At 43.3% G+C, this 27,091-nt stretch overlaps 1 protein-coding gene across 1 annotated transcript in view; it reads left to right on the forward strand.

Moving 5' to 3' along the window:
* LOC121293673 (dynein heavy chain 17, axonemal-like) overlaps nucleotides 1–27,091 on the forward strand; it is a 729,083-nt gene that overhangs the window by 445,498 nt on the left and 256,494 nt on the right. Inside the window, exons 43-46 of the mRNA XM_041216840.1 lie at nucleotides 1,690–1,838; nucleotides 1,934–2,216; nucleotides 9,608–9,781; nucleotides 15,747–15,954. Of these exons, the coding sequence (XP_041072774.1) occupies nucleotides 1,690–1,838; nucleotides 1,934–2,216; nucleotides 9,608–9,781; nucleotides 15,747–15,954 (814 nt within the window). The remainder of the gene's footprint in view (nucleotides 1–1,689; nucleotides 1,839–1,933; nucleotides 2,217–9,607; nucleotides 9,782–15,746; nucleotides 15,955–27,091) is intronic.

Genomic DNA, 27,091 nt, shown 5'->3' on the forward strand with positions numbered 1-27,091 from the left:
AGAAGAATGCATGGCTGCTGTGTGTGTTGAACCCTCCTCAGTAAGATATTAAGACACTGTTTGTTCAGGATCTTACATTAGTGGCTGGCAGATATTCAGTGCTGATATCCCATCTGCTGGTAGTGTGTGACAACCCTGTGGACTTTAATCCTTAGACTGCCTGATGCCCTTAGGAGCGTGTGAATTAAAAGTAAGGAGAAGGTGCACTTAACCTGGCAGAGCACACCAGATCATTCATCCTTTTCCTGCACTGTAGGGCAGTCCTTTTTTTGTGTACCACAGGTGCTGACCTCCCTGGCGACCTCCTCCCAGGCCAGCATGGTCAGGCGGGGGGACCTCCGGCTCCCATCCTGAGGAAAGAGGACCTCTCGCCTTTCCTGGTTGGGAATCGTCCACGAGGCGGAGGCCTCAGTGAACGTGCAACTGAGGGTTTTGATCTTTTAGGCACCATGGGTTACTGTCTGATACAACACCTGGCCTGTAATGAGTGAATGCCTGTGTGGGTGCTATTTAAATATGGCACCAGGACCTTCAACCCCACGAGGTAACAGCAAGGAGGGCAAATCACTGCCAGCTGTGCCATGAGATTTGACGAGCTCCTCACTGATGCATAATCAATGAGCTTGAAAAGTGGAAAATTAGGCAAAAAAATTCTTTTCCACCTCCCCGCGGGAATCATGCCAACTTTGCTGTCCGTCGCTGCACTTAGTCTCCAGAATGGAAAATTCCACCCATAGACCAGAATTTTTCGCTCTTATTGACGGCGGGCATGTTTGGCGGTGTGAGCGGACAAATGAGAAGGATGGCAGGCATGTGTGCTGATTGAAACCATGGACAGGATGAGGAGATGATCTCTAGAGGACCTGAGGCCAGATGAAGATGTGAGGGTGTGTGTGAGAGAATGAGTAATGATGTCCCTTGAACTGGCAGTGAGTGAAATGCCAATGAATGTGTGATGGGCTTGTGAGTGGGTGAGTTGATAGTGATGAGACGGTTGACTTACCCTGGTGGCACAGATGAGATCATTCATCCTTTTTCTGCACTGGATGGCCGACCTCTTGTGTCCAGCGCTTGCACTGACCACTGCTGCCACCGCCTCCCAAGCCGGATTGGTGAGATTGATGGCTGTGCTCAGAGCAGGAGTGGAGGACAATGCGGTGAGCCTTCATGGCATCCAAAAGGCGTTCCAGGGATGTGTCACTGAATCAGGTGGTTGCACTCTTCTTGGCTTTTGGGGCCATGTCTTCACTGGAACAGTCCTGGGCTGCAAGCATTGAGAACTGTGCACGTGGCTGCAGTTTTAAGTATGGCACCCAGAGTGAGGAAGTGACAAATTAACAGTGTGGCAGATAAATCGGAGGTCGCCGTCAATGAGATGGCATGTTTCCTCTGACTGCATAATTTATGAGGCGGGAAGGGCATGATCCTGCGTGAAAACCCACTATTGTGGCCAATGGGTAAAATGCTGTTTTTCACGCCCGCTCCCACACTTAATGCAATTCTGGGATGAATCTGCCCATAGTTCTTCTTCTCACAGGGTCTGTCACATGTAGGATTTAATCCATTGTATGTTGCATATACATTTGTTCAAATCAAAAATGAGTATCAGACACTTCATAAGTGATTGTTTTCTGTTTCAGACAGATTATCAATTATTTAGTTTCTTTTACTTTAACTTCTTATGTGAAGGTGTTAACACTTGCCAGCAATGAGCGAATTCCACTGAACCCCACAATGCGTTTGCTGTTTGAAATCAGTCACCTGAGAACAGCCACACCAGCTACAGTGTCCCGAGCAGGAATACTCTACATCAACCCAGCTGATCTTGGCTGGAACCCGTAAGTTGCATTTTTTTTATCCTGAAATTGTCAACAAATTGTAAAATAAAGACAAATGGTATGGTCTGTGTACTGTTTTTTCTTTTCTTCTTTAGTGTGGTAGCTAGCTGGATTGAAAGCCGTGAAGTACAATCAGAAAAGGCAAATCTTCTGATACTGTTTGATAAATACTTGCCTACCTGCCTTGAAAAGTTACGTACAGGATTTAAAAAGATTACTCCAACTCCAGAGATCACCATGGTGCAGACAGTTCTCCACCTGATGGAATGCCTTCTGACCCCAGTCAATGCGCCCGCTGACTCTCCCAAGGAACTCTATGAATTGTACTTTGTGTTTGCCTGTGTTTGGGGTTTTGGAGGTACTATGTTCCAAGATCAGGTAAGACCTGAACATGTTGTGTCAATGTTTCAAACCAAGTTTGTGTGATTTATGTTGATTTTTTTTGTACATTCAATATGAATCAGAGTGGTTCTACATGTATTCTATTTTTGTTTAACTTTTGAAACCATTAGAATCAGACATCATCATTACAAACTTATGGAAACAAGCTAAATAGTTCTGCTCAAGGGTTTATCTTAACAGGGATGAGCACTGAGCCCATGCTCTGAAGCAAACTTTGTATGTTCAAAGTAATGTTAATCTTGACTTGGTTTGGATTCGGGATTGCCTGTACATCGTCAATCTGATTCTTTTTAAGTTCAACAAAAGGTTTCTCTTCAGCTTTGTTTTGGAAGTTGGTGGCGAGTAATGTGATAAGTGATTTAGAAATCATAGGAAGGATTTCCCTAAGTGTAGGGAAATCAAAAAATGCAGGGTGTGAATTTCACCCCTGTAGCTGTGCTGTTGATGCCCCTTTGCTGGGGTACATGCACAGCTAGCCGTTTCCTGTGCGCCTCTTGAGGAGGGCACCCACATTCCAATGTGTGCTGGAAGCCACAGGAGTGCTACCCTGACATCACATAATTCTGTGATGCCAGAATTTCTAATTTGGACCAGACAATATATTTGCTTGTCTCTCTAAAACGGCAAGTGTTGTGTTGTGCAATTGGCCCTGTATTATTATTATTTAAAGGGCAAAGCACCCAAACTGTAGAAAAGGTAATTTTGAAGAACTTCTGTTATATCAAAGTGTCTGTAACAACTCTGGAATGTCTTTGGAGGTACGGTTATTTCCTCGATTTGTCAGAGAGCTTTGCTGCATCTCGGTGGGATTGCAGAGGAGCAAATGACTTCTCCACACAAACTGCAGCAGTTATGTGGGCAGCAGTGGCAATGCCTCTGAGTCTGCAGGATGATATGGAGCTGGAGTAGAGGCTGTTGAAAGCTCAAGCTCTTTGTGATGCCTTCCACCAAGTTGAAGCTGGGTGCCTCCATACTCCTTGACAGTGATAGGAAGCTGTCTGCCATGTTAGCCAATGCACCCATTGTGTGCATGCTCATCAATGGTGTCCTGTATGCTGCTCCATCAAGATCCTCATCTGAGTCCTGTGCAGCAAAAATTGTTTGGGACCTTGTCCTCTGGTAAGCTGGCAAATGAACCAACTTTTATCCTGGTCTGGCTGCAGTTCACTCCTACCTGGTGATGCACCATGTGCTGATTCCAGTATTTTGGTAGCCTCTATGGTATGTGCAGTGCTGGCATATGAGCTGGTGGCTGTAAGTGTCAGATCAAGTGATGGGACCTCTTCATAAGTGCTGTTTCTCTTCCTATTCCTCTTTGGGCTTCTGTGCTGAGCAGGTGGCAATTCTTAATTGTCTGAGAGCAGGAAATCAGAAAGGGGAAAGTTGGAGTGGGGGAAGCTTGGTGGAGTGAAAAGCAAGAGGCAGATGGTCACACCATCTGCAATTTGCTCATTATGCTATATAACAGGATTGAGGTGAGCAGAAAGTTGAGAATGGGGCATAAGACAGGAATGTATTGGTATCCTCAATATTCTCAATGACACTAGAAGCCACTGGTGATGTTGCAGCCAGCCACATAATGCTGAAAGCCTTCTCCTCTGTAGGTCTCAGAAAATGCAGACTCTCCTCCTGCCCACCTCCATCACTAATGCCTCCAGTGCTATATCTTTCACCCTTGGAACTCTCTCTCTCTCTGCTCTGTGTTCCATTTTCCTTCTTTTAGATTGCAGTTTCCTTTTAGGAGGGTATCACTGCCTTAGTGAACAGAGTGCTGACTGCTCTTAATAAAATGCTATCAGCCTCTGCTGAGTGAAGACGTAGTTGGCAGCGTGAGGAGGCAGCCAGTAGCATAGGAGCCACTTGGTCGTAAGCTACAATCATGGTAATGAGGTAGGAACATTAAATTTATGTGCTGTCCACCCCCGATGAAACTGGGCATGAACAGGCTGTGAATTGCGACCCTGCAACTGAAAAAGGTGGCAAGTAATCCTTAGACCAATTTTTTTTTCCTCCAGATATATTATTTTATTTTATTTTTATTTCGCCCTTTAGCTATCCTTTGTCATGTTACCCCAAAATTTGACAAATTGATCTAGAACATATCTATGCTTAAAACCAAAGAGCTCTGCTATATTACATTAGATGGAGAATTGAACATGAGCAGGGAGAACTTGCAAAATGGCCATCCTCACTTGATGCATTAGTTGGATTATAATCCACTCAAGTTCATGCACAAGCAAATCACACACAACCTCCAGCAAAAACCGTTGGAAATGGAGCAACATTCTCGAGTGGCTTGCATGACAAAAGTGAGGGTTTCAGGAGACTTCAAACCTTGCATAACATTTTTGTATTCATTCATGCAATGTGAGCATTGTGGCAAGGCCATCATTTATTGGCACTTGTAATGTGTGATCACTTTCATATGATTCCAACCTTCAGATTTGAAAACCAAGCTGTTGCCAATCAACACCAAAGCCAGCAAAATCAGTTTTCAGTCCTGTCACCAAGGTGATTGCATTCCATTATCATTTTGGCTCTTAAAATGTTTTTGAATTTCCAAGTCAGTATGGTGTGTGGCTTGAAGGGGAACTTGCAGGTGTTCCCATGTATCTGCTGCCCTTGTCCTTCTAGATGGTAGTGCTTTCTGAGGAGTCCTGGTGAGCTCCTGCAGCACGTCTTGTAGATGGTACACACTACTGCCACTGTGCGTCAGTGGTGGAAGGAGTGAATGTTTGTGGGTGGGGTGCCAATAAAGTGGGCTGTTTTGCCCTGGATGCTGTCAACTTTTTGAGTGTTGTTGGAGCTGCACTCATCCAGGCACATAGAGTATTCCATCACACTCTTGACTTGTGCTTTGAACATGGTGAACAGGATTTGTTGGGGTGTGGGGGGTCAGGATGTGAGTTAGTCGCTGCAACATTCCTGGCCTCTGGCCTGCTTTTGTAGCCACAGCATTTCTATGGCTAGTCCAGTTCAATTTCTGGTCAATGGGAATCCCCAGGATTTTGATAGTTGGGGATTCAGCAATGGTAATGCCATTACATGTGAAGGAGCAATAGTTAGATTCTCTATTGTTGGAGGCTGTCATTGCCTGGCATATGTGTGGCACGAATGTTACTTGCCAGTTGTAAGCCCAAGCCTAGATATTGTCCAGATCTTGCTGTATTTGGACATGGACTGCTTCAGTATTTGTGGAGTCGCAAATGGTGCTGAACATTTTGCAATGATCAGCGAACATCCCTACTTCTAACCTTATGATAAAAGGAAGGTCATTGATGAAGCAGCTGAAGATGGTTGGGCTTAGAACACTACCTTGAGGAAGTCCTGCAGTGACGTCCAGGAACTGAGATGATTAACCTTCAGTAACCACAACTATCTTCCTTTGTGCCATGTTTTGCTCCACCAGCAGAGAGGTTTCCCATTGACTCCAGTTTTTCTAAGGCTCCTTGATGCCATAATCGTCAAATGCTGCCTTGCTGTCAGGGGTGGTCACTGTCACCTTACCTTCAGATCTTATGTCCACATTTGAACCAAGGCTGCAATGAGGTAGGAGCTGCGTGACCCTGGTGGAACCCAAACTGGGCGTTAGTGAGCAGGCTATTGCTAGGCACAGGCTGCTTTATGGACCCCTTGATGACCCCCTTCCATCATGGTCGAGAGTGGACTGATGGGCGTTAAATTGTCGGGTTGGATTTGTCCTTTTTTTTGCACACAGGAAATACCTGGGCAATTTTCCACATTGCCTGGTAGATGCCAGGGTTGTAGCTGTACTGAACCAGCTTGGCTAGGTGTGCGACAAGTCCTGGGGCACAAGTTTTCAGTTCTATTGCTGGAATATTGTCAGCGCCCATAGCTTTTGCAGTATCCAATGCCTTCAACTGTTTCTTAATATCTTTTGGAGTGAATCAAATTGGCCGAAAACTAGCATCTCTGATGCTGGGGACCTCCGGAGGAGGCTGTGATGGATCATCCACTCTATACTTCTGGCTGAGATTGTTGCAAATGCTTCAGCCTTATCTTTTGCACAGGAGTGCTGGGCTCCCCCATTATTGAGGATGGGAATGTTGAGAAGCCCCCTTCTAGAGTGTTTAATTGTCCACCACCATACAGGATTGGCTGTGGCAGGACTGCAGAGCTTAGATCTGATCTATTGGTTGTGGGATCACTTAGCTTTGTCAATGGCATGTTGCTTACACTATTTGCCACATAAGTAGTCCTGTGTTGTAGCTTCACCAGGTTTACACCTCATTTTTATGATTGTCTGATGCTGTTCCTGGCATGCTCCCCTGCACTCTTCATTGAACGAGGGTTGATCTGCTGGCTTGATGGTAATGGTAGAGTGGGGAATATGCCAGGCCATGAGGTTACAGATTGTGGTTGTATAAAATTCTGCTGCAGGTGATGACCCACAGTGCCTCATGGATGGCCAGTCTTGAGTTGCTAGATCTGTTTGAAATCTATCCCATTTAGCACAATAGTAGTGCCACACAACACAATGGAGGGTATCCTCAGTGTGCAGATGGAACTTTGTCTCCATAAGGACTATGCAGTGGTGACTCCAACAAATACTGTCATGGACAAATGCTTCCCTCTTGTTGGTTCCCTCACCATCTGCTACAGACCCAGTCTAGCAGCTATGTCCTTTGGGACTCGGCAGCTTGGTCAGTAGTCATGCTACTGAGCCACTCCTGGTGATGAACATTGATGTGCTCCCACCCAGAGTAAGTTCTGCACCCTTGCCACCCTCAGTGCTTCCTACAGGTGGTGTTCAACATTGAGGAGCACTGATTACTCAGCTGAGAGGCTGCAGTGTGTGGTAATCAGCAGGAGGTTACCTTGCCCATGTTTGACCTGATGCCTTGAGACTTCATGGGGTCTGGAATCGATGTTGAGGACTCCCAGGGCAACTCCCTCCTGACTGTAAACCACTGTGCCTGCCACCTCTACTGGGTCTGTTCTGTGGTGGGACAGGACATACCCAGGGATAGTGATAGTGGTGTCTAGGACATAATCTGTAAGGAATGATTTTGTGAGTATGACTATGCTAGTCTGTGGGACAGCTCTCAATTTTGGCACAAGCCTCCAGATATTAGTAAGGAGGACTTTGCATGGTAGACAGGACTGAGTTTGCCATTATCATTTCCAGTGCCTTGGTCGATACAGTGTGGTCTGTCCAGTTTCATTCCTTGCAGACTTTCTAGCAATACAACTGAGTGGCTTGCTAAGCCATTTCAAGGGGCATTTAAGAGTCAACTGCATTGCTGTGCTTCTGGAGTCACATGTAGGCCATATCAGATAAGGATGGCAGATTTCCTTTCCTAAAGGATATTTGAACATTTGAACATTGTGCCTATGTCTATTCCAAGAACCAGTAGGATTTGGTGCTAACTTCTTGTGATTTGGGGGGTACTTCACTTTTGTTTTCTTTTAATTCATTCTGATTATCATTTTGTGATTCTTACTGTAAAGTAATTGCTGTTAAACCTGCTGGCATAAGAGCTGAAAGTATTCCTCAAGATGAAGCTATAGAACTAATTCACCAAATGGCTCTCAGCCCTCCCTGGTGCAGCTGAGGAGACTGCTGATATTGAAAAGGACTGAATGGCTCCCCTTAGTTGCTCCCCTTAGTTGCTCCCTGAACAGACAAGAACCTGCTGGAGAAGTTGGCATGAAGGAATTATCTTTCTTAGAACTCCACATGATTTGTCCGGCTAGCAGTAGAATTTTTTTTAAAAAATTGTTCATGTGATGTGGCTGTTGCTAGCAGAGCCAGCATTTACTGCCCAATCCTAATTGTCCTTGAAAAGCAGATGGTGAGATGCCTTCTTGAACTGCTGCAGCCCATGTGGTATAGATACATCCTTTGTTGTTAAAGAGGGAGTTCCAGGATTTTGACTCATGTTTATGCCAGGTTACACTGAATATCACCTGCACTATTCTGCTTTTGTGATCAAAGACTATCTGGGCCTTGATTGAATGGAATCCTTTACGATTCATCCATGTCATGGGTTTCTTATTAGGTACTCTGATTGCTATACGTGTGCTGTCAAAAATCACCTGACCAGGGAGGAAGTGCTTTATGTCTTTTTCCTGGCAAATATTATTTGGGCCCGATTTTGACTGTGCAAGTGAGTGGGTTTTGAATGGGTTAAAATTGGTATCATAGTTTCAATGCTCTGCTGGTTGTACTGATTTTATAGATCTAATTCTCTAGTGGTGGTTTGAAATAAGCCTGTGACGTAAACATTTAATATAGTGATGGATGTACAATGCAGGTCCAACTCCAGGATATGACACAACTTGGAGATTCCTTGATAAAGTGCCCAAAGAACTGTATCTGGATTGAATTACATAATTCCATGACCATGAGAGTTCATCTTTTTCCAAAATAATGACAGTCATTGGCAAGCCCAGAGGAGTGTCTGTGTTGAGCACAATGATTGCAGATGAGGTTGACAGTTTGTGGCAGTGAGAATACTTTGTTGGAGGTACAATGAAGTAATATACTACAGAAAAAAAGTGAAAGAAGCAGAACAAAATAGTCCAATAAAGTCCAGCTATGAAATGAATAGTATGGAGACCTCCCAGGAGCAATTTTATATGCTCTTTGAACAAACTATGATCAATAAAATAAATTAATAAAAGGAGTTGACAGCCCCTGGTGGGCCATTGTAACAAAATTTCAAACTTTAAAAGAAAGTCTAGTTAATTAAATTAAAATTATGTCCTCGGGGCTGATGATGCACTCCAGTCCCTGGGGTGCCTACCGGCCGTGGAAGGCCTCAAGTGTACCAGTGGACACGGCATGTTCCCTCTCCAGGGCCACCCAGTGAGTAGCAATTTTATACGGGCATACAGTCAGTAAGGGGTTTACTGAAAAGACAATAGGGAATTAATTGTGGTGTCAATTATCATTAATTAAAATAATCTTGTGCAGTCTAAAGAGGCCAGTGCATGCCTTAAGCAGGGTCACCAAAATTGACAACATTTCTGCTCTTATGGAATCAGTTCAATGACAATTGCACTTGTTTGCCATGTGCGCTCTGAAATTTTCTAAAGACTGTTTCTTGTGAATCCTATGTAAAATGTCAGATATTCCTGAATGTATTAGTGAGTTGAACTTAATTCAAAGAATGAGAAATCTTTATCGATATTGCCTATATTATTCAAAATGTGAGGAGACACTGCTTCACAGTACTATTCCTATTTACTATATAAATATGATTTAAAACTGATTGTGGAGGTGTATATAATTTGCTTGGTAAATGCTGAAACTTTGGATATTGAATAAACCAAGCAATCCATATGTTTACTGAAAGACATGAAATTATACATGTTTTTGAAATGGCCAATATTTTTTCCAGCTGGTGGATTACCGTGTAGAATTCAGCAAATGGTGGGTGAATGAATTTAAATCTGTCAAGTTCCCATCCCAAGGTACTGTCTTTGACTACTACATTGATTCAGAAACAAAGAGATTTATGCCTTGGACAGATAAGGTACCTCCCTTTGAACTGGATTCTGATTTACCACTCCAGGTACTTAATTAAACAGTATATATTTTTGTTACTAATCCTTTAATACTTTCCTTGGTATCCTTCCTACAACTTTGTGCGCAAATGTCCCCTGTGATGTATGTAGTACTAAGTCATACAGACCATAAAGATGCAGGTTTTAATTGCTCATCTGAATTGATCTTCACCAAGACATTGGTGGGATGTTACTGATAGTCTCAGTGGAACCTAAAGTCATTAGCTTCCAAAACCAGGCATATTGCAATGTCTTGGCTGAGGACCATCCTAAATTTGTCCTTGGGCATCATTAAAATAAATCCTGTGAGCTGCAGGCACCAATCAGAGATCCTGATGCAGCTCACCAGTCTAGCCTCTTTGCTTGTCTAACGAGGGAGTGGGAGTCAGTGTAGACCAGCAGCAGCCTGCAGTTTTAAAGTGGAGGTAATAGAATCGCTCCTGTTTTTTCTCACTTCATCTAAATACAAGTTAAAACAAACTTACCATGGTTTCTTCAATGATCTCCTCCAATTCCATTAGGTCATTGTAGAGCCTGAAAAGCTGGTTGGAGTTTGTGAAATGAGACCTGAATTCATTTCAAGTTAACACAAGGGCTGCATAAAAAGGTCTTAATGAATTTAAGGGTGAGCCATTGCTCTGGTAAGTTATTGATGTTGATTTTGTGCTCCAATATCTCTGATCCAGGAGAAAAAAATTCAGCTAGGTTTTCTGTATCTACTTGCTTGGTGATTATTGCATGTGTGGATGTCACAGCAGAATTAGATTGGATATAAAGTAAAATATTGCAGATTCTGGAACTCTGAAAACAAAAAGAAAACTCTGGTAATAAATAACAGGCCAAGCAGTGTCTCTGAAGAAACGGATGTCAGTATTTCGGACCTTGGACACTTTTCAAGAATGAAACATATTCAAATAAACAACATTTAAAAAGAAACACTTAGAAGGGAAAGAGGAACATAAAAAAAATAAAAAAAATAAAATGGCCTGTGATGTGGAGGAAATGGTTAAAATAGTATGTGATAAGAGTAGGAGGAAAAAAGAGGCATAAAAAATATATATACGCAATACAAGGGCGCATGAATAGTTAAAGGGGGAGAGGGAAAAAGAGAAGCATGAAAACCAGCAAGGTGGAGCAGGCTGTAATTACCCAAAGAGTCTGATGCAAGGGAAAAAACAAGTTGACATCAGTACCACCAGTAGAGAATAGGGTCAAGCTTGTCAATAATTGCCTTACTCTCCTCACCGGGTAATGTTTATCATCCAGGTTTCTAAGAACTGGTACGACAGGGCAACTATTGCCTACAGAACAAAACTCCAGGTTGAACCATTGCCCCTACAAAATGAGGTGCTAGAATGGAAAATTTTGAGAAGGGAATAAACAGCACAACAATAACTTGTATTTACATAGTACCTTTAACACACAAAAAGTCCCAAGATGCTTTTTAAAGAAATAATAAGGAGAACGTTAGCTGAACCATTGGAGGAGGCTTGAGAAGATGGATTTTGAGAAGATTTCTAAATAATTTAAAATGTGGAGTGATTCAGGGAGTGCCAAAGTGATTGAAAGTGATGTCATTGATGATGCAGTAAGCAGGAACGATGAACAGGGGATCAGGGTTGGAAGTACTAAAGAGTTCACAAGGAGTTCTATAGCTGAAGGACATTACAGAGAGGTACAATGCTTTGGATAGATTTGAAGATGATTTTAAAATGGATGTGTTCATGAATGAGGATCTAGTGAGGGTCAGCTAGGATGAGGGATGGATGAACAAGCTTTAGTGCAGAACAGGGTATGGGTGGCTCTGTTTTGAATAAGTTCAAGTTTGAATTGGGGGGAATGATGGATGGCCAATGAGAATAGCATTGTAGTAACTGATTCTGGATATGACAAAATCATCAATAAAGATGTTGGTAACATGAGGCTGAGGTAATGGCAGAAATGGTTAATAATGCAAAGTGAGAAGTAAGTAGCCTTGGTGATAAAGTGTTGTAGGTGTACTAATGTTCCAGTGATGTATGAGCCTGGACAATAGGCACCAATATAAAGTCATACTACTCTGTATGTTGACTAATCAAAGTTATCTGTAATAACTTAATGTAATAACACAATGTCAAAAGAGTTTACACAAGTGAAGTATCACATAAAAGATCTGTGTTAAGAGACTACTAGAAACAAGGCATCCAGGATCTCCTCAACATTTATCAACTGTATATAACTATGCACATGGATAGATAAGCATGGGGTTCCTTCCAGAAACATCTTTCTGAGTTCTAGTGACACATGATTTGACGTCACTGATGATGTATGTTGGCTAATAGCATAATAGCTATTAACCCTTTATACTACAATATGCATAAAGATAGCATCAAACAATACTAACAACAACTTGCATTTATATAGCAACTTTAATATATCAAGAGGCATTTAACAAAAGCGTTGTTAATAAAAATATTTGTGACATCAAATGACAGAAGGAGATATCTGACCAGATTTTAAAAGAGCAGAGGTAGAAACGTGGTCAGGGAATTCCAGAGCTTTGAGCCAAAGCAACTAAAAGCATGGCCACCAATCATGGTGCAAAGATTAAAATAGGGGTATGCAATAGGCCAGAATTGGAGGATGATGGATATCTTGGAAGTTTGTGGGACTGGAGGAGGTTACAGAGATGGAGAGGGTTGAGGTCATGGATGGATTTGAAAAATAGGATGAGAAGTTAAAATTTTGATGTTGTCAGACCAATAGCCAATTTATACCAGGAAGCACAGGACTGATGGATGAACTAGTCTTAGTGCAAGTTAAGTTTTGGATAAGTACACTTACATAGGGTGGGAGATGGGAGGCCAGCTAAGAGAGCATTAGAATGATCAATTGTAGACATAACAAAGTTGCTCGTGAGGTTTTCAGCAGCAGATGAGCTGAGACAAGGTGAGAGTCGGGCAATGTTATAATGGTGGAAGTAGGTAGTTTTGGGTGGTGGACCAGATATTTGGTTGGAAGATTAGCCTGGGGTCAAACAATACCAAGGTTGCGAACGGTCTTGATCAGCTTCAGCCAGTTGCCAGGGATGGAAGCAATGGTCAGGAAACAGAATTTGTGACAGGGAACAAGCACAATGGTTTAAGCCTTCCCAATATTTAATCAGAAAAAAAATCCTGCTTATCCATTATTGGATGTTGAAGTAGCAGTGTGAAAAATTAGAGACAGTGGAGGAATCAAGAGTGGTGGTGAGATAGAGCTGAATGTCATTAACTTACATTTGCAACTTGTGTTTTTGGATAATATCACTGGGTCAGCATGTAGATGAGAAATAGAAGAGGGTCAAGGATTGATCCTTGGGGAACTGTAGAGGTACTGGTGTGGAAGTGGAAAGAGAAACCATTGCAGATAATGATTTGATAGATGAGAATGGTACCAGACAATGGTAGTTTCAACCAGTTGTACAAAGGAAGAGCCATAGGAGGAGGACGGTGTGGTCAACTGTGTTGAAGGGTGCAGAATGGTTCAGAAGAATGAGGAGGAATAGTTTACCATGGTCACAGTCACACAAAATGTCATTTGTGACTTTGATTTGGGTCGTTTCAATACTGTGGTGGAGACAGAAACCTGACTGAAGGGATTCAAACATGGAATTGTGGGAAAGATGGGTACAGATTTGGGAGGTGACAGTACATTCAATACATACAACCTTCAACCAAGAAGTTAGTATCAAGGCATCAGAGCGATCAGCTCTGAAGTGGCAGTTGATGATTCTTCTGTTGGCACATCTTCCTCTTGGAAGAGATTCATGACTGCAGTACAAAACATAGAAAAGTGGAAAGGTTCATGGCATGAAAGGAGGCCCATTGTGTCCATACCAGCCATAAATCAGATATCCAGTCTCATACCACCTTTGAACTCTCAGTCTGTAGCCCTGTAGGTCATGGCACCTCAGGTGCATAGTCAAGACATTGCTTGACCAGAAACCAATGTAGGTCAGCAAACACAAGAGTAATGAGTGAATGGGACTTGGTATGAGTTAAGACACTGGCAACAGAGTTTTGAATGACATCAAGTTTACAGAAGATGGATTGTGAGAAACGAGTCAAGAATGCATTGGAATACTTGAGTCTAGAGGTAACAAAGGCATGAATGAGGATTTAATCAACAGCTGAGCTGAGACAGGGTGAAGTTGTGCAATGTTTTTAGAGGTGGAGATAGGTGGTTTTAGCGATGGTGCAACTGAGATTGGAGGCTCATCTCAGGCTCAAATGTGATACCAAGGTTCCAAACATACTGGCTTAATCTTAGACTGTTGCTAGGGAAAGGAATGGAGTCGGCAGCCAGGGAACCGAGATTGGAGTGGGGACTGAACACAATGGCTTCAGTCTTCCCGATATTTAATTGGAGTAAATTTCTGCTCATCCAGAACTGAATGCCACATAAGCAATCTGATAATTTAGCAACAATTGAAGATTCAAGAATGGGGGTGTTGAGGTAGAGCTGAGTGTTAGTCAGTTTACATGTGAAAACTGTGCTTTCAGCTGATGTCACTGAGGAAAGCATGTAGATGAGAAATAGAAGGGGGCCAAGGATAGAAACAAAAACAAAAATAGCTGGAAAAACTCAGCAGGTCTTGACAGCATCTGCGGAGAGGAGTACAGTTAACGTTTCGAGTCCGTATGACTCTTCATCAGTTCTGATGAAGAGTCATACGGATTCGAAACGTTAACTGTATTCCTCTCAGCAGATGCTGTCAGACCTGCTGAGTTTTTCCAGCTATTTTTGTTTTTGTTTCAGATTTCCAGATCCGCAGTATTTTGCTTTTATTTTGGCCGAGGATAGACCCTTGGGGAACACCAGAGGTAATGGTGCAGGAGCAGAAAGAGAAGCCATTGCAAGTAATTCTCTGGCTACATCAGATGGATAAGAATAGAGCAGGTGAGAACAATCCCACCTAGCTGAATGACAGTGAAGAGGTGTTGGATGAGGATGGCATGGTCAAGTGTGTGAAAGGCCACAGACAGGTTGAGAAGGATAAGGAAGGAAAGTTTTACCTTTGTCACAGTCACATAGGATGTCATTTGTAACTTTGATAAGAGCTGATTTGGTACTGTGGCTGGCCAGAAACATGACTGGAGGTTTACCGCCCTTTCAGCCAGTGTGTTTAAGACTCCCAGCACCCTCTGAATGAGAAAATGACTCTCTCTAATCTTTTTACCAATTACTTTAAATCCATGTCTCCTGGTTATTGACCTCTGTGGTAAGGAAATAGATCCTTCCTATCCACTGTAATTAGGAACCTCATTATTTTATGCACCTCAAATAAATATTTTCTTAGTGTTCTCTATTCCAAACCTACCAAATCATAACTCCACCACTCATTTGCTCCACTCCCAGACCCCTGTCCAGAATTACTCATCAACAACATCAGATTAACTAGCCTTTGTAAATGTTTCTGCATTTGAATTCCTTGTCGTAGTGTAAGGTATATTATTTTGTTTTCTAATTTCCATCAAACTTTTGACTTTTAGCCTGATTTTACCTGTCTAAAGTAAATCCTGAGTAATTACTAGGAATTATGCAGAAAAAGTACATGGAGTCTTGTTGATGTAGTAAAGCTCAGGAAAGTAATGGACCAACAAAGTCGTTTCAGAAAGTAGGACCAAAACTTCATTAAGTAGACTTAAATGTTAACTGCTTCATGTAATAGGAAGAGATAAGGATGCAAGAAAGAGCAAAAAGTGAACTACTTCAATTATCTGGAAGATTCTAATATGCTTTCATAGCCTTCTCAATGTATACAACTGCCAAAGCTCTAGTAAGTTTTGTTCCATTCCAGTTTTTCTTAAGCTTTGTTTTTGTGAATGGATACTCCGGTGCAAGATGGTAATTAGAAGTTATTAATTATAAAAAAAAGCTGCTTCAAAGTGCAAACTATATCTCCATGCTATTAGTAAATTTATTTCCTAATTGTAATTTCTTGTGACACAGGCTGCCTTTGTACATACAACTGAGACCATTCGCCTACGTTATTTCATTGATCTAATGCTAGATATCGGCCGGCCAATAATGTTAGCAGGAAATGCTGGAACAGGAAAATCGGTACTCATGTGGGAAAAGTTGAATAGTCTAAATATGGAGGAATATCTGATTCAGGCTGTCCCTTTTAACTTCTACACAAATTCTGCAATGTTACAAGGTATTCAAATTATCCAAAGAGAATAAGATAATTTTTATGTCTGAGTGGGAAGTGGGTTTGAAGTGGGTAGGGCAAGAGCATGGCTGCCTGCAGGGCAAGGCATCCATTTTCTGGAAACTCCTTATTTGCATGGTTAAGAGGAGCTACCAGTACAAAACACACTTTCCATGTACAGCTCTCCAATTTGGAACTGGGAATCAGATGCTGCTATAGGTTCTAAAGGGTTTAAGTTGTTTAAAAGGAGGTGCTTTTTTTGCAGCCAAAGTAAGTATGCAGTATCATAGAACTGCAAGAAGATGTGTATAGGTAAGAAGAGTTCCAGCAGGGCTCTGTGGTTTTCAGATGAAGCTATGCTGATGGAACTACTTCAGAATAGAGAGTCTCCTCCTTAAAGATAGTTGATAGTTTTCATTAGAAATTGGTAAGTGGGCATGTCGAGAGCTGGCATGACACATGAATTTCCTTAGAATTTTCTCCAGGCACTGCAAAAGAAACTTAATGATCTCTCCCAGAGTGCCAAAGTAAGACCTGTTTTTAAATTTCTCATATATGCCCCTGAAGATACCTACATTTACCTCAGCACTATTATTCCTCTTCTTCCCCATGTTCTCTGACTTTCCTTAGTCAGTATAGGTAACCTCATTACATATCCTTCCTCTGCTTATGCACAAACCCTCAAAAGCTGCTACTGCTTTCACAACTATTTCTCCTTCACAGACACACTTATTGCTTCCCTGTCATCATGCACACTATGGTAAACTAGTTCACACTTACTCAAAGCACTTGCCTTGGGCACATATTAACTTCCTTCCACTCTCCTTGTGGGAGAAGCTAACATTTAACAGGAGGGAGTATCAACACCCTCATTCATGCCTCTAGATCTGACTGTGTCAGCATACTCTTGGCCAGTCACCCATGTTCTACCCTGTGTAAACTTGAAGTCATCTAAAACTCTAATGCCTGTGTACTAATTCACACTAAGTCCTATTGATCCATTTGTGGTTGTGTCTTCAGGTGCCAAGGCCCTAAACTCTTACTAAACTCACCACCTCTTTACCTCTCTTTCCTCCTATAGAAGGCTCCATAAAGCCTCTTTGATTGAGGCTTTGGTTATCTAAATATCTCCCTATGAGGCTGAGTGTCAAATTTTGTTTTATACCACTCCTTATTACTTATTATCATATTACATTAAAGGTTTTATGTAAATATAAGTTTCTGTTGCAGCTGAGGAAGTCTCTCTGTGAGTGCTGATTCCTATGGCAGAGGCTTTTGTCAATATCTTAGAAAAATCAACAGTATTCTGCATTGGAGATGGTGAAGCTGGAGGTCTTCTTTTTCCCTTCTAAGTATCTCTTTCAGAACATTCAAGAATAGCATGAAGAAAAAGGACACCTTCAATAGGCAAATTATGAATAACACTGACAATTACAGAATCAGTCACTAAAGGCAGAATTTTTCATCTCACGGGGCAGGGGAGCGCGTGCCCAACCCAAATGGGAGCAAAATAGTGCACAATGATGTTGGGCAAGCGCCCCAACGCTATTGCACACTCATGTGATATTTTGCTTCGCGGGAGCATGCAGGTGCCAGAACCGTGCCTGTCATTAATTAAGCTACCACTTAAGGCCCTTAAAGTCTAATTGACTGTGATTTTTCCTTGCCCTTGCAATTTTCTGCTTATCACATGGGCAAAACAGGCAGGCGGCCAGCTAACATTTTCACAAACCTCATCCAAGGGTGGGATAAAAAGCGTCAGTAGCATTGCCAGTGTGAGTAGTGAGGAGTTTTGGAGATAGTCTGCAGCTGGTTGCTTACTGGTACTTGGCCGCTTCATCTCTGGTTGGGGTTTCATCCTTAGTATTTTCAGGCTTCATTTCAGGACTCATTGCTGTCTACCAGGCTCCTGGAGGATTCAGACCGTGCGGACCCTTTCAGGTATCAGACAGCCTACCCTTACTCTGGTAACGGGGATTGTGTTCTTTGTTGGAGGCACCTCCTCTAAGGAGGAAGAGTGAGGCAGAAGGGAAAGGAGGCCACATGTCACTATGCAGCTTCCAGGGGAGGGACCTGTGGGAGGAGAAGCGCAGGCACTAGGGGTGCAGGGCCAGCAGGTGGTCCAAGGCAGAAGGGGCTGCAGAAGATGTCACTATCCTGCTGACAGGGTTTACAGGCAATGATGCAGCTACCTCAATATTTCAGAGGTGCAATGCTGAAGGAGGCTCCGCCTCTCAAGGGAGAGCATGACCGCCATTTGCCAGATGATTGGGCCTGAGATCAGCTCTGACTGTGTAGGTGGACACCAATCTCTATGCCTCCGGCTCTTTCTAGGGGTCAATGGGGGATCTGTGTGGAGTCTCCCAATCAGCTGTCCACAGTTGCGTCAAGCTGGTGACAGAAGCTCTGTTCAGGTGGGTACTGACCTTTATTCTTTATCTTGTGGAGGAGGCCAGCCAGGCTGAGCAAGCCTGAGACTTTGCAGCGATTGCTAAGTTGCCTGCCTCCAGGGTGCAATGGACTGCACACATGTGGCCATCAAGATGCCAGTGGATCAGCTGGGTGCCTTCGTCAACAGAAAGGGACTCCACTCCATGAATATGCAGATAGTGTTTGACCACAGGATGCAGATTCTGCATGACTGTAAAAGGTACACTGGCAGCTCCCATGACATTTACATCCTGAGACACTCCCAGGTGCTGAGGCTCTTCAGTTTTCCAGCCCGACTGGACGATGGCTGCTGGGTGACAAGGGCTATCCCTTGAAGCGGTGGCTCGTGATGCCTCTCTGCCACCCAAGGACAGATGCAGAGAAGCATTACAATAGGAGTCATGCCTCCACAAGGGTGGTGGTAGAGGACCATAGGTCTTCTCATGATGCGCTTCTGGTGCCTTGACCATTTGGGGGGAGCACTACAATACCCCTCAGAGTGGGTGTCACTGATTGTGGTTGCATGCTGCACTCTCCACAATCTGGCACTGGCAATGGGGGACCCACTGGAGGAAGAGGATCTTGATACAGCTGCACAGGCCACAGATGATGAATTCAGTAGTGAGTCAGAAGAGGACCATGGTGAGGAGAATGCTGAGGGCATGGAGGCAGGCCTCGGTACTCTCCAGGGAGGCAGGGACACCAGGGACACATTGATCCAATGCTCCTTCAGCTAGGCTACCAAAGATCAGCTTCAACTGCATGCCATGGCTGCCGCCTCCATCCCGGATGTCTGAAAGGGCCCTTTCACTTGAACACAAAGAACATTCAGTGCCTGTGCAATAAAGTTCAGAGCTACTTACATCCAGCATTACATACTGGTGTACCAATGAAATAAAAAGGTGAAGCATACTTAAGTCATAACAACAAAAACAAAATTTATCTCATTCCGACAGTTCGATAATCTTAATAGAAATGTTTCTGGTATTCAACATCAGACTAGTATACATAAATTGGACAAAAATGAATAGAAAATTACCCATGACCTTTCTCTCTTGTGCTTATGGCACCTTTAACTTACGTTTGCGAGTGCTACGTCTAGGTTCTCCCCCCTCACTGGCACTGGCATTGGAGACAGCTTGCTGACCCTGCTGTCTTGTTGGCCTTGATGACCTTGGTCATCCTCTGGTCAGTGAAGCCAGTGCTGGCCCTGCTTGGGAGGGAGTGGCCAGTGGCATGACTGGCATCTCCCCAGTCGCCGCAGGCTCATCATATGCCGCAGTCACTGCCGGAGGGGTGGAAGAGCAGCTGCCGGCATCCAGAGTGCCATGAGAGGAGCCCACAGAGATGATAGGCAGCTCATGAGCCAACATGAGATTGCTGTGGACCTCTCTGCACAACATTGATGGATGGGCACCTAGCTGGGATACTGGGTGCCTCATCCATCTCCCACACTGATACTGACCACTTGAGGTTAGTACCTGTCTGAGGGATTGCAAGTCCGAGCGCAACCCCAGGCACCCCTCATTCTGTCCCTGGATTTTCCTCTCCATACGAGTTGCCACTCTCTCAATGGAGGAGGCAGTCCACTCGACCATGACGGTCAACTCAGTGCTCATGCTCCGCATAGACTCCTCCATCATGGAGACCATGGCACTCACACCCTCATGGATCTCTGCCAGATCATCCTGCACATCTCGCTGGACATCCAGCATCTGTTGTCTAATGGACGGCTCATCATCAGCCTTCGACTGACCATTGTCCTGGACCCCAGCAGTCCTCCAGCTGCCGGCGTCCTGGGCACTCTCTGCCTCTGCCTACATCTCTAGTGGTTGTGAAGTGCCCTCACCAATGTGCACCGAGATACTAGCCACTACTCCAATGCCAACCAGTATCTAGCTGGTGCCTGCTTCAGAGAGTGGGTGTGATGCAGATGCAAATGATGCCCAGTCATCCTCCAGTGTCAGGGGTGGCCCTTCAGAGTCTGGTGATCAAACACCTGCTGGTGAACCTAAAAAGAAGAAGAAGGACATGTCATTAGTTAAAGTCACTACACTGTCACTGTGCATGCCAGGCACTCTGGTGAGACAAGGAGATCTGCATCATGGTGCCCTTTTCTTCCAATGAGCAATGGGAACTCCACGTTCAAGGCTCACATCAGTGAAAAGACCACACTAGGATGGTTGCACAAGCTGAAATTCTAACCGTTGTGCACTGTACTCTTACCTTCGTCTGGCACTCCCTCCTCTCCACACCCGGTTGCACGTGGGTCATGTCGGCTCTCGAGCTCAAGCGTATCTTGCTCATTCCTCAAGAGAATTAGGAGTCTAGTGGGGCCTCCACCAGTTTGCTTCCTAAATTGTTGTGGGCCCTCTTCTCCTGAAACAACAGAGGAGCATTGATTATCCACCCTGTACGTGCAGCGCCATTGCAGCCTGGTCAATCCCAGCTGAGGAGCACTTGGCAGGGCACATCCAAGTCATGGCCCTCGAGCCGCAAGGCACTCAGTCCAAGCAGCCAGGGCTCACCCCCTTGGCCAGCTCCGGCGTGATTGACAGTTGGCACTCAGACTCCAACACCCCTGAGGTCTACAGTGGGATGGCCAGATTTTAACACATCTGCACACTGACCCATACCAACATGGTAACACCCTTCCTGATTGCAGCATGGCCCCGAAAGGTAAGAAGACTGTAGCCCTCAAGCACCTTGTGGATGCCGTAGAGGCTCGCTGTGATGTCCTCTATCTACACCCTGGCCACAGGAGGGGCAGCAACATTACCACTCCGAATTAGTCAGCGATGGCAGTGGCGATCAGTGCCAATGTTGCACAGAAAAAGCTGGCCATCCAATGCAGATAGAGGATGAATGATCTCATCCGTGCAACCAGGGTATGGCAAACATCTCATCCCTAAACTCAACTCAAACCCATCACACATTCACTGGATTCTCACTCACTGCCAGCTCAAGGGATATTGCCATGCATTCTCACACACATACCCTCACATATCCATCTGACCTCATCTCCTCTGGAGATGGCCTCCTCTGCCCACACCATCTTGAGGCTGGCCTAATAATGATATGCTGATGTATTACAATGAGGTTCCTGACATCCGATGGTGGGGAACGTGGCCCGCCATCGACTAGCTGAGTGAACGATCGCAAACTGGTTTCACGATGTTGTGAAACTGATTTTTGGCCTTCTCGCCATATTGTCCGCTTATGTCACCAAACACGTCCGACACGAGCGGGCATGGAAAATCCTGGACAGTATCTGAGGAGTGATGAATGGTACAGACCACAATCATCAATGAACATGGCCTCTTCTGACATAATGGAGGGAAGCATTCATTGATGAAGCAGATGAAGATGGTTTACGCTTGGATAATACCCTGAGGAACTCCTGTGGCAATGTCTTTATGCTAAGTGTGACTCAAACCAGTGGAGAGATTTCCCCATGATTCCCACGGAGTTCAATTTTGCTTGAGCTCCTTGATGCCACAACCAGGCAAATGCTACTTTGATGTCAAGGCCAGTCACTCTCACCTCATTGCTTGAATTTAGCTCTTTTATCCATGTTTGAACCAAGGCTGTCCTGAACTCAGGAACTCGGTGACCCTGGTGGAACCCCATCTTAGCATCAGTGAACAGGTTATTGCTGTTTAAGTGCCTCTTGATAATGCTGTCAACAATATCTTCCATCACTTTGCTGATGATTGAGAGTAGATTGATGGCGCGGTGACTGGCCAGATTGGATTTGTCCTGCTTTTTGTGGACAGGACATACCTGGGAAATTTACTACATTCTCGGGTAGATTCCTGAGATCTAACTGTACTGCAAGAGCTTAGGTAGGGGCGCGAATAGTTCCAGAGAACAATTCTTCAGTACTATTGCCGGGATGCTGTCAGGGCCCATTGCAGTGGCTGTATCAAGTGCCTTCAGCTGTTTCTTGTTGTCTTGACATGGAGTGAATTGAATTGGCAGGAGATTAGCATCTGTGATGTTAGAGACCTCAGGAGGAGGCTGAAATGGATCTTCCACTCAACACTTGTGGCTGAAGTTGGTTTACTAGATTGATATCTGGAATGCGTGAGTTGTCTTATGAGAATAGGTTGGACAGGCTGGGCTTGTTTCCACTGGAGTTTTAAAGAGTGAGGGGTGACTTGATTGAAGTATATAAGATCCTGCATGGTCTTGACAAGATGGATGTGGAAAGGATGTTTCCTCTTGTGGGTGAGTCCAGAATTAGGGGGCACTTTTTTTCAAAACAGGGATTGCCCTTTTAGGACAGAGATGAGAGGAATTTTTTTCTCTTGGAGGGTTGTGTGACTTTGGAACTCTCTGGCTCAGAATGTGGTGGAGGCGGGGTCTCTGAATATTTTTAAGGCGGAGGTGGATAGATTCTTGTTAGGCAAGGGAAACAAAGGTTATTGGGGGTAGATGGGAATGTGGAATTAGAAATACATACAGATCAGCCATGATCTTACTAAATGGCAGAGTTGCTCAAAAGGCCTACTTCTCTTATTTTGTATGTTCCTATGTTCTATTAGTGTTCTTGGATGAAATTTACAAGAAGAATAATTTGTTAAATGCCAATAAGGCAGTGTCAACCTTTGATAGTTTTCAGAAAATCAATGGTCATTCCATGGATGAATGTATCATGGATCTTAACAGATTGCATGAAAAGTTGTTGAAATTCACTTTGGAGATCCCAGGATCAGTAATAGCATTTAAAATGTGGGGCTGCACTGAGGTGGCTTCTATGGACAGTTTCTTGATTCTAACTGATGGTTGGTTCTCTAAGAGGGAGAGCCTTGTTGGATCAGCTATCTGCTGCTTGAAAAAATTTCTGGGAAATCAATAATTTCCTTCTGCCTCCATGGAACACATGGTACATTCCACAGTGATGCATAGAATAGAGGGTTCAATGAAAGCCAGATTAAGAAAAGGGCCAGATAATGGATGCAGGCATTAATCCAATCAAAGGATTAAAGACAGACAGAATGAAAATGAAAGCACCTTTAGCAGATCTGGCACTAGAGGAGAAAACAAAATTGGAGCAGCAATAACAGGCAAATGAGTTCCAGGAGTGCCTAGGTCAGGTGTGACTCAAAGTATTGTTACTCAATGAACTGCCCAAAGTGGAGAGGTAGGGTTCCTAAAATAACATGATGAAGAGAATTCTAAAAGGCTGAAGACAATGATGAATCCAAAACATTATTCAGGTCACAAAGAGTTTTAGTCCTGTGATGGATGTGTTGGTTGTGGACTTCTTTAACATTTGCAGTGCAGGATAATGCTTGCATTTCAACAGTACGTGGTGGAGATTGGTTAAAATGTTATCTTAATTCACCAAGCATTAAAGATCTACACAGGATTAAGGCATATATAAGTACTATTTGTTTTAAGTTTAGTGATGACAACACTTTTGAGGTTACTAAAGAGGGTTGTAATTTCATGCAAAATAGCTGGAGTAAGTACTGATGTCATCTCTAGTAAGATACTGTACCTATGCTATCGAATAAACCTATGAAAAGGGCAAATGAAACTTGACATGAAACATGATGTGGCAATTATTTTTAGAAGGTCAGTGGATCTGCAGTTATTGCATCTTCTTAACAAAACCTGATGTTTCTCTTCAGTGCTAGAGAACTATTAATGGTATCAGATGTTAAGAATCAGAGAGGATAAAAGCAAATTGTCTTAAAATTGCATAGACAATTTGTTCACTCTGCTGGTCAAATGTTAAAAGTCCTGCTAAAAGGCGTAGGTGTGGTTGATGAAGCATATACAAAGCTAATAGAAGTGATTGGTGAGTAATGTTATATCTCTGAAAGTATCAGAAGATGCTGCCACATTTTATTGCAAGCCTTCTGTTTGTATGTGACTTTAATGAGATGGTTGCCATGGATCTAAAGGCATAGAACAAATGCAGAAATATTTTCATTCTGCATATTGTAGACCTGGTGACTAGATTTAACCTTTCTACAGTAGCACTTATGGGAGGTGTTGTGGTGCAGTGGGTAACATCCTTGCCTCTGAGCTGGAAGCTCCAGACTTGAGTCGCGCCACAGGACTTGATAGCCAAAGTAGCTGTGTTTATAACATGGCCAAATGGGTTGACTATTAACCTTAAAATCCTTCCAACATTTGCCAATGGCAGAGACTAAGAGTGGGAGGGATCCCTGGTCAGTGGTGATGGGAAGAAAGTTGGAGCCTCCACCATCACTATTCATAGATCCAGCCTATGGATTACATGCATGTAAAAGTACATGTTGCCACAGCAAATTGGACTCTGAGTGAACTATAATACACCACCACCACAATACTACTTGTAAGGACAAAAGTGTCATTATAAACAAAATCATGGAGAAATGGATATGGTCTGGTGATTAATGAAATGCTGTATAAAATTTTAGCCATTTAACCAGTCTGAAAGTTGACAACCACTCTAGCATGGGAATTTCATGCAAAGCATTCAATCCAAATGATTGGAGGGCATAATTCCTATCATGAAATGCTAAATTGCCTTCTCCTGTTTTCAAAGGTGCTACAATTTTTTTCTGCACATTTGAATGTTTTACATGCAGGGAGATAGGCTATCACCATGGCTGAGGTCTCAGAAAAAAATCAGAGAGCTCGGCAGCATTGTATAAGACCACCTGAGAACTTTATACAGGAGATTGGGTGTAAGAGAGGATCGTTGAGAATGGGAAGGCCCTGTTAAAGTAATAAGTCATAATGGTGGGACAGTACTTGTGGTACAAATATTACCACTCTCGAGTCTGTGAGATTCAAGCAAATAAGCACTTTATTACAAGCATCTGCTGAAAGGAACACAGCCTGATTATCCATGGTGTCTTTCTATTTTCTCATCAATTGCTGCTTGCAATCAATAACGGGGACTGATGTAAGAATAAATAGTGATGGTTTATTGAAGCATAGGGCAGAGCACCAGATCGTACGTGCTCAATTAGAAACCTCCAGAACTAGACTTACAGCTCCAAGTTGTCTGCACTATACAGTGATTCGTCTGTGCTGTCACATGGTCAGTATGCTTGCATTCTCTTCAAGGGATAGGGTACCTTGGGTCACTTTACCATAGGGGGGATCTTCCAGGTGGTGGTGTTCCCATGCATCTGCTGCCCTTGTCCTTCTAGATGGTAGGGGTAGTGGATTTGAAAGGTGCTGTCTAAGGAGCCTTGGTTAGTTCCTGTAGTGCATCTTGTAGATGGTACACACTGCTACCACTGTGCGTCGGTGGTGGAGGTGGTGAATGTTTGTGGATGGGGTGCCAATCAAGTGGGCTGCTTTGCCCTGAATAGTGTTGAGCTTCTTGAATTTTGTTGGAGCTGCACACATCCAGGCATGTGGAGAGTATTCCATCACACTCCTGACTTATGCCTTGTAGATGGTGAAGAGGCTTTGAGGAGTCAGGAGATGAGTTACTTGCCACAGGATTCCTAGCCTCTGACCTGCTCTTGTAGCCACAGTATTTATATAGCTGGTCCATGTTAGGGGAAAATTAAAAATGCTAAAAGAGAACACTGTAAGAATTTACTGAAGAACGCTTAAAATCTCCAGGCAGACATGGTTGCTAAGCATATTAAGAGTTGACGATTACCAGATGAAGATTGCACAGCCTTGAGAGTTAGGCTGAAGACACAAGGAGGGCAGAAAATAGATTACGTGTACTCCCCTCTCACATAGGGAAGGGGCAGATGGTTTTATCTTAGATATGGGAAGACATGCAATGGACAAAGAGGGGGCTTTGATGAAACACAATCAGTTCTGAGTTATACGAATCAAGGTCTTTGCGTAAGTGTTTTAATTTTGATTGGATAATATAATTATGAATACACCTTTTTAGAATAATTGGTTAGCAGAATCACATGTTTATGTACTCAATAGGATAATTTTAACATGGTACCTGTGTGTTGGTTACTGATTGGATGTGCTCAAATGTATTAAGGAAAAATACAAAAGTAGTGAACCGTAATCAATCAGGGAACTACTGGGTCTTCCTACTTAGGAATGATTGCGGCTCCCTTGCATATGCTTGAATAAAACCGGTTAAAGGAAGCCTGAGTCTCTGTGGTCGCTGTGTGATCGGAGAGTGTAACTTCTCTTCAACTGGCCTAGGTGGTAGTTGTGAGATCAGAGGGTGTGCCCTTCTTCAGTCCAGTTCAGTTTCTTCTCAATGGGAACCATGAGGATGTTGATGTATTGGAGTTAAGTGCTATGATAAAACATGCTAAAGTCAAAAATGTTTTAAGGGCAAATAAAATATTTTTAAAAATTAGATCTGGAGAAATGCATAATTAAGTTCCCATCTTTAGGTGACCCAAAGAACATGAAACTAGTCACTTTTAGCAAAGCTTTACATGTAAATCTTCCTGAAGAACATTTTTGTGCAGCTGGAGAGTGAAATTCTTAGAAGGAGCCCATCAAGATATAAGTACAATGCTGAAGCCTCTTAACAGATCAAAACCTGCATTGGCATGAAAGCATTTTCAAAAGCTGCATGTAGCTTTACGGTAAGCAGTGAGACACCTTTAAATAACATTTGATCATGCTGCAAAAGTTGCTCCCATGCGTATATTTTAGAACAATTTTTCTTTCATCAAATATTGTTTATTAAAATGTTTTTCCCTAACTAAAATAATCACAATACCGATTTTGCACCATTCACAAGGCTGGTAATTTTTTTTCCAGA

This window comes from Carcharodon carcharias, chromosome 22 (assembly GCF_017639515.1).
Source record: "Carcharodon carcharias isolate sCarCar2 chromosome 22, sCarCar2.pri, whole genome shotgun sequence".
Taxonomy (NCBI): Eukaryota; Metazoa; Chordata; class Chondrichthyes; order Lamniformes; family Lamnidae; genus Carcharodon; species Carcharodon carcharias.